The 13,768-nt window shown below is 34.8% G+C and overlaps 1 protein-coding gene across 2 annotated transcripts in view; it reads left to right on the forward strand.

Moving 5' to 3' along the window:
- The window catches only part of LOC120527345 (rapamycin-insensitive companion of mTOR-like), a 151,142-nt gene that overhangs the window by 127,446 nt on the left and 9,928 nt on the right, over positions 1–13,768 (forward strand). For both annotated transcript variants that reach the window (XM_039750640.1, XM_039750641.1), the window contains 7 exons: positions 698–785; positions 1,309–1,401; positions 1,532–1,638; positions 2,746–2,975; positions 3,899–4,895; positions 7,224–7,401; positions 7,727–7,811. In XM_039750640.1, the coding sequence (XP_039606574.1) occupies positions 698–785; positions 1,309–1,401; positions 1,532–1,638; positions 2,746–2,975; positions 3,899–4,895; positions 7,224–7,401; positions 7,727–7,811 (1,778 nt within the window). The remainder of the gene's footprint in view (positions 1–697; positions 786–1,308; positions 1,402–1,531; positions 1,639–2,745; positions 2,976–3,898; positions 4,896–7,223; positions 7,402–7,726; positions 7,812–13,768) is intronic.

Consider the following 13,768-nt stretch of genomic DNA (forward strand, 5'->3'; position numbering starts at 1 on the left):
TGTGGCAATTAGCAGTTCCCGGGAACAATTATAGATGCGGACAACTCCTCACCTGTGCACTTAAGCTAGGATCACCCACATCACAAATTCCCTGGGAACCGATTGGCCACACATACTCGCTAAGCCGCTAGTGTGGAGATTATTTATTTAAAAAGTGCCCTTTTTGACTTGAGGTGTGGACCCGCTACACCACACTGTCCAGTCATTGTACAAGAAAAAAGCCAGTGTGCAAAATCGTGGATGAAGCCTTGTGGATATGGTTTCACACCTTACAAATATTTTTCTACATGAAAATAGATATGCGTCGGATTAATCGGCCAAAACGGCAACCGGCCATGGGTCCAGTCCCGAGTTGGCCGCTTAAGAGGGATTGTACTGTATATATTTATATTTGTGTGTGTGTGTGTGTATATATATATATATATATATATATATATATATATATATATATATATATATATATATATAGTGTATATATCTATCTTCGTGGGGCACATATGCAGTCGCAGTGCATTATAATCTGGTTTCTACCTCTTGTCAAGAGGCGGTCCTCCCATTGCCATAGTGTATATATAGTGTATATATATAGTGTATATAAAGCAAACAATTGAATACATCATAATGTTATACATTTTATATCACATTATTGTGGTAAATGACAACTATTCATATCCAAGTGAAAATTTTGCTTCTTCAGGTTACAAAGGCCAAATGTCTTTCTTCCTATTCATCTATATGGTCAGTTGGTCCATGATAAAACAGGGTGTCATCTTATAGAGGCTCAGGTATGTATGTTTCAAAGGATTATTTCAAAAAATGATCATTCACAGGGCTGTCATTTAATAATCTATCTGCTATTTGTAATAGGTATTTAATCTTTTAATCTGTTTTGTATAGGGGAAAAATCTGTTAAATGTTACAAGTCCTACAAAAAAATACTATCATCTAAGGAAGCAAGTCATTATCTATAAGACTGTGTCTTTCAACTTGGACATTATGTTACTGCAGTAACACTGTATGACTGACAGAGATACCAGCCTTGAAAAAAAATTGTGAACTATTGGCTAAAGCATTTGACTTGAAAGCTATGGGTTTTCATCTCGTTTTGTTACATTACACAGGTTACTGTAATTAGTTTGCTTGTGCTGTACTTGTAAAACAGTTCATGTCAAAATTGTATTATAGCTTTTTACATGTTGCGCATTTTGAAGGTGCTGTATAAAACTATTTTTGGGTAGAAGAGATGTTTTTTATGTACAAATTGCATTACAACAAATAGTTAACAGATGTCACTCCACCAAATTTCAGAGTGTTGTTCCAGATTTAAGCTACACTGTTCGATCACCAATGCTGGACAAGTGGGATGGTATTAAACAGCTGAAAGCGGCACTTTGGGCCCTGGTAAGTTATTGGTAAATACAGTTGCCTGAGAATGCTAAAGTAAATATCACATTCTTCTCAAACTGATTTTATTCAAATAATGTTTTTAACTTTTTCCAAATTCATTTTCTTTGTGTATAATGTGTTTCAGGGTAACATTGGCTCATCAAACTGGGGTTTAAATCTTCTTCAGGAAGAGAATGTCATTCCAGATATAATTGCTCTTGCCCAGCATTGCGAGGTTCTATCTATCAGAGGGTAATATTCTTATTTTAAAATTGATAATATAATGAACATATTTTGTTTAATGTACATTCTTATAAACACTGTGAATTGGCTATATACCATAGTATGCTTTCTGCTTAGCATTAATCAATGTCATCATTGATCCATTTTCTAAATAATCTCAAGGTCATGGGAAGCAGGAACAATTCCTGGACAGGGCACCAGCCTGTCATAGAGTGAACACATTTACACAACAGGGCTAATTTAGCATTGCCGATTCAGTTAAACAGATTGTCTTTGGACTGTGGGATGAAACCAGAGCACCTGGTAGAACTCCATGTGAACACAGGGAGAACATGCAAGCTCCAGACATGGAGCACTCAAGACTTAAACCCCAGTCTCCTTGTTGCAAAGTGTTACCAGTTAAAATTTAAAATAATGGAACTACTTGACTGCTCCCCTTTACATGGTGTGAGCTTCTTGTAAAAATTTAGTATTTTAAATGACCAATTTAAAATTGCAACCCATGATTTAGGCAATAGTACTGTATATTTCTTATTACCCTGTTTAGTTTATAGTTGTTTTTGTTATACTAATAAGTTTGGCCATGTTTTTCTATGTGGAATTTAAACATTCTTTCTGTGTCTACATAGATGTTTCCGGGGTGCTTCTGTTTATCTCCAACACAACAAATAGTTGTGCATCAGTTTAGTTGGTGATTTTAAATTGGTCCTGTATGAATCAGAGTCTGTGCATGGGCGGACACTGTGATAAACTGGTGCCCCTTTCAGGACTGGTTCCTGCCCTATGCTTGATGCTTCACAGACAGTCTCTGACACCCTGTAACCATAAATTAGATTAGATAAGTTATTTTGAGAATGCTATGTTGTGTTATGTTAGATATTTTGTCATTTCAGATGTGCACTCAGTATAAAGTTTTAGCCAGTCTCTTACTGTACATGTAGCATGGTTTGGTCATTTATCGTTTTTTCTGACATGCATCTTTTTAATTGTATGCATTAACTAGAATATGAGAAAGCAAAGGTACAGATGTAGTTCAACTTATTTTTGAAAAAATCTGCTAAATTAACTTGATTGAAAATAGCAAGCAGTTCAGTTTATACTGTTTCTTTTTCACAGAACCTGCTTATATGTTCTTGGTTTAATTTCTAAAACTAAACAAGGTTGTGAAATCTTGAAGCAACACAATTGGGATGCAGTTCGACATAGTCGAAGGCAGCCTTGGCCAGTTGTCCCTGATGAAATGGAGCAACTATGCAATGAACTACCCTCCGTGCCAAGCACTCTTAGCTTGAACTCAGAATCCACAAGCTCCAGGCACAATAGTGAAAGTGAATCTACACAGCCCAGTAAGAAAATGTTCTTTTTTTCATTGTTTTTAATGTGATACTGCAGGTGTAAGAGTCCACTTATAAATAGCACAGCTTTCATACAGTATAAGTTACATTTTCAAAGTTACTAACTAAAGGTTATTGTGCTAAACAAGACAATGTAGTGGTGCAATGGTTATGGCTTTTGTCTCACAGCTCCAGGGTTTCAATCCTGGCTCATTCATTGTCTGTGTGGAGTTTGTAATTGTCAACCTTTTTTTTTTTTTTTTTTTTTTTAGTGGGATTTTCTACAGGTTACTCCAGTTTGCCTACCACATTTAAATTTTTTTCAGTTTTCATTGTTTGGTCATTCGATATTGTCTCTGTATGGGTGAGTGCAAATATGCACAAAAATGTACCCAGCCATTGACTAACATTGTGCCCTAGATTTTATCTTACCGTGCACCCAATGTTGGTAAAACAGGTTGTGGCTGACCAATTACCTTAAATTATATAATACAGATTAAGTAAATGGGTAATGGTATACTCAGCACAATGAAGATTTTTTCAAAGTTAATGTTTCTTTTTCCATTTTTCTGTTTGTTTTCTGTCCCTATAACTAAAATGAGTTAAAGCTTTTGCAAAGCAGCCAAATTGGTAAGTTCAGAAATGCATGGAGACAGTTGCAACCATTCATAATCAGGTAATAATAATAATAGCAGTAATAATCAGATAAAAGGAGTAGCTGACCTGAAAATGTATACAAGCTGATTAGTAAAAGTAAATCTTCCTTGACATCCAGCATTGTGAAACATGGATTTAGCTCACTTAATACAAATTTGGATTATGAGTTATATTGTAATTGTCTCTTCATATATTTGTCAAATAGATATTTGGAGATCTATTTAAATCCTCAAAATATTATATAATATGATTTACCTCTTTCTATTTGCAATTTTCAGGCATGTATATTTTGGATGATGACAGATGTGATGTGGATCTCACAGATGATCAACCAATCTACATACGTCCAAAACCTGTCAAAGACCGGAGTCCATTTACTATTATTGCTCCATCTCGGTTGAGGACACGCTTTCTTATTTCTCTACAATTACCCATCAAGAAACAGCGTAGTAGTAGTGACTCCAAGGGAGGAAAGTTGCTTATGGAGCCAAAATCAGATTCAAGGCGCAACCGTGCTGTCACAGAACCTTCCAGTTATTCACAGGGGGATGTCTTTACACCTGTTTTTAATGGTGGCCGCATTCCAGAAAGTCCAACTATGAGCTTAGTGACTTCTTTTGTTGGGGGCAGAATATCTGATGACAGAGGAAGCACCCCAAGTATTGGGGAATCAGATATAAAACTCTCAAAAGAACTGGGAAATGAAAACCTTAGAAATCACACAAGTAGAGAGAGATTGGTGGGTGATAGTTCCACTAGCACCCAGTTTAAAAGTCGAAGCCAAAGCTTTAATACGGACACAACGACCAGTGGTATTAGTTCAATGAGCTCGAGTCCTTCTCGGGAAACAGTTGGCGGAGTTGACACAGCAACAATTGATACAGACTCTGGAAGTATGAATACAGTAGTTAGCACAAGAACTGTAAAAACCATTCATTCCCTCACTCCTCAGATGAACCACTTGCCTCTTTCAAAATCAAACTCTGTCTCCCTGGTACCTCCAGGGTCTTCCCACACACTTCCTAGAAGAGCCCAGTCTTTAAAAGCTCCATCAATGTCTACAGTAAAAAGCTTTGGAGACAGCCAGTTCATGTATACAAGCCCAATAGATGCCTTTGGATACACTACACTTAAAAGGATTGAGCAACAAAGAATGCAACTGCACCCCTCTCTTTCATATTCAGAAGCACTTGCATCTCCAGCAAAGGATGTGCTTTTTACTGATACCATAACCATGAAAACTGGCAGTTTGGATTCCAGGTTGACACACCAAAGGTACTTTCTTGACTCTTAAATGCAGATGAAATATGTTATTTTATTCATCTTTTATTCACATTACTTTTAACATTTTAACATTTTGTATTTTAACACATGTAGAGGAAGAATTTTTCTCCACCTGTAATCTTGATGGTACCAGTTACTTAAGAGTCAGGTTTTGAAATTGCTTCATTGTTTTCAATTATAATTTAAAACAGTAGGTTTCATTACATGAAAAGTAATTATATTGTACATGAGAAGCAATTTTGATAAAGTTCATTTGAACTTCACATCTGTGAAGGGTTAATAGAGCATAACATACAAAACTCTTGTGTTAGTTATTGATCAGATGATATTGCTTCACAATTAATTAAACCCTACCCAGTGTTCCTTAACAAATCTTTTAGCCTTTACCTGTGTTTTGTAAATACATGTGTGTTGAGAAGACAATTATGATTGTATAACCTAAATTTTGGTACCCTTCTTAAATTTTGAGGTTTGTAAAATCATACTATGCTATATGAGAGCTAACACTTTTAATATTCAGAGCCTGTTTTAAAGCTATTCCTTTATGTCTGTTAGAAGCTATCTAAATCAATTCAGTTTCTGCCTAAAGGCAAAAAGCATTCTAAAAGATATACCAAAGTTTATTTTCTCTAAAATTTGTTTTATTTTTAAATAAAAGACATTGTATCATATATACAACCTTATTTTTCATCTTTTTATAATCCCAACTTTTACTGTCCCTCTTTCTTCCAGTAGATGACCTATTAGCACTGAGCAGAAAATAAAGGTCTTCTTTCTAAGACCGCTCTAAGATGTAAAAGGAAATATCCATATTCTGAAAGGCTATCATTTCTTATTGCATTCCAGGGCTAATCCTCAATCATTAAAGTTTATTTTTTCCTGTTTTAGATACTATAGTATAGTGTTGGATCACAGCTAAAATTCTGACTTCAACGTCAATATCAGAGTTTTGTTGGTAATAAGAAAAGTGCACTTCCAGTACTGAAAATTTTAAAAAATGCTGATACCACACTGCTTTTAATTTTGGGGTTGTTGGTGCTTTCCCAATACCAGGACACAGCATAAGCCTAGAATAAAATAATATAAAGTATTTGATCAAAAAATGACATCCTTAGATTGCTGTTGTACCTGCAAGAAACCCACACTTTTTTCTTTACTGAGCAATTCTTGATTAAAATCAAAGTAGTTCAGTGCTAGTCTTTCAATTGTTGTCTTCTAGTAGACAGTGAGCTATGCATATACAGAGCACATTTTAAAGAACACTGCATTGCAAGGTTTCTTAAAGCTAGAATACAAGAATACAGTGCAGTGGTTTTAAAAGTCAGTAACTTCTAGTATTTAAAGAAGATATGTTAATGTCCTTAAAAATATTCACCAAATACCCGGAAAGCATGAGACATTTTCAACAATACTTAAAATTATGGTGAGGTTAGAGTAAATTCATAATGAAATAATCAGATTTTTTTAAATTAATATGTTAAAATTAAATGTTTCTAGACAATTTTCTGTTACCCTACTTGTAATAATGAATCTGACATTTGTCAAAGAAACAATCTGCTCTTAATTTATTCCCCAAAATTACTTCACTGCTAACTAGTTTTCACGTAGTGTTAGCCAAATTTGGTCTGATTTTCCAGAGTAGTATTATATTTTCTGTAAACATTTAAATTGCTCATTCTTAAAGCCAATGTGAAGCTAAATAAAGGGTTTTACCATTCCAAGATTACCAACGGAGGTGTTTCTTAAAGTTCAATAAAATTGTTCTTTTTAAAAAAAATAAATAAATAAATATAAAGAGAATGCAAGTACATAATACTCGTCATTTTGGCACAAGTTGAGGTCAACTTCATTTAAACAATTGGCACTGGAACAGCCAGAAATAAGTTGTGTCACAGTAAAAGAATGAATTTAAACCATACAGATTCAATTACAGAACATTTTGTAGTTCATATATGAAACACCTCAGCCAAAATATGCTTGTCAGATAGCTGCCTCATTCTTGGAGTGGAATTTAGCTAAGAAAGCTGATAAGATGTGTAATGGGGTTAATTAAATGTGTAGTTTTCATAACTAATCACATTGCTTTGAGAGTGATATTAAATTACAACAAGACAGAGTATTGACATTAACAGGAAATCATTTTCAGGTTTTCCCCTTGATGGTACTTTCAGCTGCAAACTGATACTAAGATTTTTGGTTGCTCTTTAAATTTTACATAATAAATTTGTACTTTGTGAAAGAGTCATTTAGCTTTTTATTAAATAATTCTAACAATTTGTTAAATATGATTAACTCCCAATATGTTCTTTGGTCTTGTAGGTTCATGAAAACATTAAGCTTTGCGTCACTTGATAAAGAAGATTTATTAAGTCCAATCAATAAAAACACACTTCAGCGCTCATCCTCAGTTCGGTCAATGGTTTCTAATGCCACGTTTGGTGGTTCTGATGATTATATTGGTTTGGTATTACCCATGGACATTAACGATATGTTTCAGGTACAGATGTTTGTTTCTTTGAATAATACATTACTGCTACAATTGCTTGTTTATATTTTTTATCAGGATTATGATACATTTTATAAGCGTGTAATCTATGCTACATTGATCATCTATCTGTCCATCCTCCTTCATGCTGGTTTCATCAAATTCAGAGTTCTGCAGGCTCAGACCTATCTTGGCAAGATAAGGCATAAGGTCAGCAGTGGTCCCAGATAGAATGCTAGTCTGTCATTGGGCACACTTACTCGGACATTAAATGCCACCTATGTGGGACGTATTTAGATTAATCTCTTAACTAATAAACTTAACTTTCCAACTGCAGGTAAAAGAAATCCCATATTTTCAGCAGCGGACAAGTCCACCTTCTGAAGAGCGATTTGCAAAATTTTTCTTCAGTGAATCAGAAGGTAAAGCAATGAAACACTTCACATTTAATTTAAGTCTATATTAATCCCTAAAATTAAGCAAATATATGCTCCAGCAAGTTTATGTAGAATTAAATTCATATTTGAAATGTGTAGAATTTTTGGCATTGCACTGATGCAGCTACAGTTTCTTGAGGTGAAACTACCTTGGCTTAAAATGCAATGCTGTTGTTCATGATTTGAGTAGAGACACAGTTATCTGTTTTAACAGAAGTCTACACTCTGTGTATCACAGTTTGATTGGGTTTTCATTTTTTAGCATTTTTTTTTATCTGTTTTTGTATGTATATACTGTATATATCTATACTAATAAAGGGCAAAGCCCTCACTCACGCACTCACTCACTCACTGACTCATCACTAATTCTCCAAGTTCCCGTGTAGGGAACAGCTTACTTACAAAAGATGGGCAGGTTTCATTTCGAAATTCTACGCGCAATGGTCATAACTAGAAGCTATTTTTCTCCATATACTGTAATGGAGTTGAGGTGGATGGTCGTGGGTTGAATTCATGTGACATCATCACGCCTCCCACGTAATTACGTGAACTGACTATCAACGCAGTACGTAGAAAACCAGGAAGAGCTCAAAAAAGCGCTGAAGAAAACATGCATTATATAATTGAGAAGGCAGCGAAACAATAAGAAGCGAGCGACTGACATATACAACCATATTCATGAGTGCTGCTACTTCGGAAACAAAGCACGGTGTAAACCTAAAGTTTAAATTAACTTCATAGACAAACTGCCGCTGGTGTTTGTAATTTAGTGCCTGCCCATACTATCGCTAAATATTCACGGGTGAAGGACTGTGCTTATACAGAAGAAGATGAGATGGTCAGGGTGGTGTTTGGCACAAACTCAGCAAAACTGCGAGAGAAACTTTTAAGTGCCGGGTCTTAACTAACATTACATACAGCCATGGACATCACACGAGATGGCACCAGCACAGCTGGGAACCTTCGATGCAAGAACACCAAGCGGCTCACGTGAACTGACGCAGTGCACAGACAAAAGCAACAGTTCCAAAGAGTGCTGAACAAAAACCGAATTACACAATTGAGAAGGCAGCAAAAAAATATGAAGTGTCTGATACATACAAGCATATTCATAAGTGCAGCTACTGCGGAAACAAATCACATGGTGGAAAAAGTCAATGTCCCGCTAAAGGAAGACAGTGTAAAAAAAACCCGTGCATGCAGTGTGTCACATCTCAGATAAAGAGGAAGACGAGCTGTTTATTGATGCAGTAAGAAACAAATCGATGAATGAAACCTCTTATCTTTACAACGATTGACAAACACGGAATGTAACTTGAACACAACACATCCTACAAATACGACCCTGATTGAAAGAAATAATGATAATCAAATCCTTGATGACAGCAACACTCAATAACACTCACAAAACAATTACTGTATATTGACAATCATGTTACGTTATTTTTAAAATGTTCCCTTTTCTTTTTTATAACTTCTTTAACACACTACTTCTCTGCTGCAAATATATATATATACCCCAATCTACATACTCTCAAATAGACAAGCCACACGCCGTGGCGCAATTATAGAAGCTTCGCCTCTAGCGCCGACATCCGAGGTTCGATTCCCGAGAGGGGATGTACTGAGTATGTACGTGCGCTTCCCGATTCATTTTACCCTCGCATCTCCTTGGTTTGGGATATATGAAAAAATAAGAATCATGTTACGTTATTTTTAAAATGTTTACTTTTCTTAGCACAAGCACAGGTGAGAAGCTTCGATGCATGTACTCCATAACGCGTTAAAAAAATAATGCATTTAATCACACTTTCAATTCCAAGCAAAGGGGAACTTTTGTCAATGCATGATTTCCTGGTACATCGATTACACTGATGCACACATCACAGCTACAAAAATGTTAGAGTCGGAATAAAGCGCGTTCCTACGACTGATCGGAGCAAAATTTCATTTCAAAAGACTACCCGAGGAAGCCTTGATAAAAGCATGGTTTTGTGCACACTGAAAAGCAAGCAAAATTAGATGCATTACAGAAAGCGGACTTTGTGGCTCTTACTGGGGATCATTGGACTTCCGTGACCGTTAGTAATTCTAATTACATCTAATTACAAAATGTTCAATGATCACACTCTTTTAGCCTAATGTACAAAATAATTTTAAGTTTAAAGATTAAGTTGATCAAATTACCTTTTATGTTTCTGACTTATTTTTTTAAGAAGAAAAACTGCACTTTATGTTGAAATTTTGGTTATTATTATTTAAAGACAATACCATTCTGAAAATGTACTTAAAGTACTTAAACTACCACTTTATTTTTAAGTCTGCCCAATTTTAACCAGTGATCATATTTTTGTTTCTGTTTTGAATTCAAATGCAGTTTAAAAGCATTTTTTTCAGAAATTAAAACAGCTTGAGTTTACAATATTCATGTCCATGTCTATTATTTGATTCTGTCGCCCACTAAAACCCTTTTAAATTAAAAAAAACATTTGCGATTTGGGGCAAATTTACGTGTGCGATTGCATACGATTAATCAAGATTAATTCTTAGACAGCCTCTAATTAATTGGACTAATTTTTTTAATAGAGTCCCACCCCTAATATATATATATATTTAGATATACAGTATATATATATATATATATATATATATATATATATATATATATATATATATATATATATATATATATATATATATATATATATATATATATATGATGTGTATATATATGTTTATATATGTGTGTGTGTGTCTGTGTGTGTGTGTATATATATATATATATATATATATATAAATATATATATATATATATATATATATATATATATATATGCCAGCAACACTCATGACAATGACAAAACAATTACATTGTCAATCATGTTACGTTATTATTAAAATGTTTCCTTTTCTTTTTACTTCTCTGCTGCCAAGCGCGGGTATTTTGCTCTATATGTGTATAGATATATATATGTAGATATAGATATATATATATATATATATATATATATATATATATATATATATATATATATATATATATATATATATCTCAATGACAAAACAATTACATTAACAATCATCTTACGTTATTTTTAAAATGTTTCCTTTTCTTTTCATAACTTCTTTAACACACTACTCTCGCTGCGCTGGTAATCTGTATATATATATATATATATATATATATATATATATACACTCACCTAAAGGATTATTAGGAACACCTGTTCAATTTCTCATTAATGCAATTATCTAATCAACCAATCACATGGCAGTTGCTTCAATGCATTTAGACAATCTCCTGAACTCCAAACGGAATGTCAGAATGGGGGAAAAAAGGTGATTTAAGCAATTTTGAGAGTGGCATGGTTGTTGGTGCCAGACGGGCCGGTCTGAGTATTTCACAATCTGCTCAGTTACTGGGATTTTCACGCACAACCATTTCTAGAGTTTACAAAGAATGGTGTGAAAAGGGAAAAACATCCAGTATGCGGCAATCCTGTGGGCGAAAATGCCTTGTTGATGCTAGAGGTCAGAGGAGAATGGGCCAACTGATTCAAGCTGATAGAAGAGCAACTTTGACTGAAGTAACCACTTGTTATGCAGCAAGGCATTTGTGAAGCCACAACATGCACAACCTTGAGGCGGATTGACTACAACAGCAGAAGACCCCACGGGTACCACTCATCTCCACTACAAATCGGAAAAAGAGGCTACAGTTTGCACGAGCTCACCAAAATTGGACAGTTGAAGACTGGAAAAATGTTGCCTGGTGTGATGAGTCTTGATTTCTTTTGATACATTCAAATGGTAGAGTCAGAATTTGGCGTAAACAGAATGAAAACATGGATCCATCATGCCTTGTTACCACTGTGCAGGCTGGTGGTGGTGGTGTAATGGTGTGGGGGATGTTTTCTTGGCACACTTTAGGCCCCTTAGTGTGAATTGGGCATCGTTTAAATGCCACGGGCTGCCTGAGCATTGTTTCTGACCATGTCCATCCCTTCATGACCACCATGTACCCATCCTCTGATGGCTACTTCCAGCAGGATAATGCACCATGTCACAAAGCTCGAATCATTTCAAATTGGTTTCTTGAACATGACAATGAGTTCACTGTACTAAAATGGCCCCCACAGTCACCAGATCTCAACCCAATAGAGCATCTTTGGGATGTGGTGGAACGGGAGCTTCGTGCCCTGGATGTGCATCCCACAAATCTCCATCAACTGCAAGATGTTATCCTATCAATATGGGCCAGCATTTCTAAAGAATGCTTTCAGCACCTTGTTGAATCAATGCCACGTAGAATTAAGGCAGTTCTGAAGGTGAAAGGGGGTCAAACACCATATTAGTATGGTGTTCCTAATAATCCTTTAGGTGAGTGTATATATATATGTATATATATATGTGTGTGTGTATATATATATATATATATATAACAGCAACACTCATAACAGTGACAAAACAATTACATTGACAATCATGTTACGTTATTTTAAAAATGTTTCCTTTTCTTTTTCATTACTTCTTTAACACACTACTTCCCCGCTGCAAAGTGCGGGTATTTTGCTAGTATATCCAATCCAATTTTATTTATAAAGCACTTTAAAACAACCAGCACAGGACCAAAGTGCTGTACAATAAATAGTTGATAGGTAAAACAACACAACATTCTTGCACATAAATAAGAATAGAATAAAAATGGTATAATACATAAATAAAACAGCCCTACGATAAAACAATATAAAATGGGATAAAATCAGCTAAAAACAACAAAAGTAAAATGAGCTAAAACGAACTTCTCACAAGGTATCAAAGGCCAGGGTAAAGAGATGGGTTTTTAAAAGAGATTTAAAAACAGACAGAGAAGAGGCCTGTCTAATCTCTAGAGGCAAATCATTCCATAGCTTGGGAGCTGCTACAGCAAAAGCACGGTCTCCTCTAAGTTTACGCTTAATCCTTGGTACATTCAAGAGCAGCTGATCAGCTGACCTGAGAGAGCGAGTGGGTGAATAAGGCTGTAGGAGCTCAGAGAGATAGGGTGGGGCAAGGCCATGAAGAGCTTTAAAAGCAAATAAAAGAATTTTAAAATGGATCCTAAAAGAAACAGGCAACCAGTGAAGTGTAACTAAAACAGGGGAAATGTGCTCAAATTATTATTATAGATAGATATAGATATATACACACACACACTATATATATATATATATATATATATATATATATATATATATATATATATATATATCCATCCATCCATCCGTCCAACCCACTAAATCCTAACTACATATATAAATATATATATAAATGAATGCATGTCAAGTTATAAGCTTCTTTTATTCTAGTTTTTTTAAATGAATTACTTTTTAACCAGTATTTATGAGAAATGTGCAAATACAAAATAATAAATTACCACATAATATACAGCATGTATGATAGTGGTCAAAAAGTCCAGTTAGTGTTGAAGTAATTTGATTAGTCTGTCTGGTTATTTTAATACCTCCTGACATCTATATTTTGTAAAATGTAATCTGGTAATTGCTGTAGAATGTAGCCAATGAAATAGCAGTGAACAAATAAAGAGCAATTACAGGTGAACTTTACGGTTCCATGCTATAGCACATAGAGGTCATGAAACATTAATCCGTTTAGGTACAAAAATGAAAAGAAAGTTTAAACTAACAATAGAGTCGGTGCTGTGTTTTGTGAGGGGTAAAAAAGAAACAACAGAAAGTGGTCAGAAACTACCTACCATGTTCAGGAAGCCTTAGCCTTAGTTAAGAAGTTGTTTAGGCCCAAAACCTAGCATCCACAGGAGTAATTGAGTTATGGCTTTGTTAAATTATACACTTTGATCACTGATCCCTAAGCATTTTCTCACAACTTTAGTTCATTAGAAAGAGTCATTCCTTATAATATATGTTATTTTTGAGCACAGT

The sequence above is a fragment of the Polypterus senegalus genome, chromosome 4, assembly GCF_016835505.1.
Source record: "Polypterus senegalus isolate Bchr_013 chromosome 4, ASM1683550v1, whole genome shotgun sequence".
NCBI classification, from domain to species: Eukaryota; Metazoa; Chordata; class Cladistia; order Polypteriformes; family Polypteridae; genus Polypterus; species Polypterus senegalus.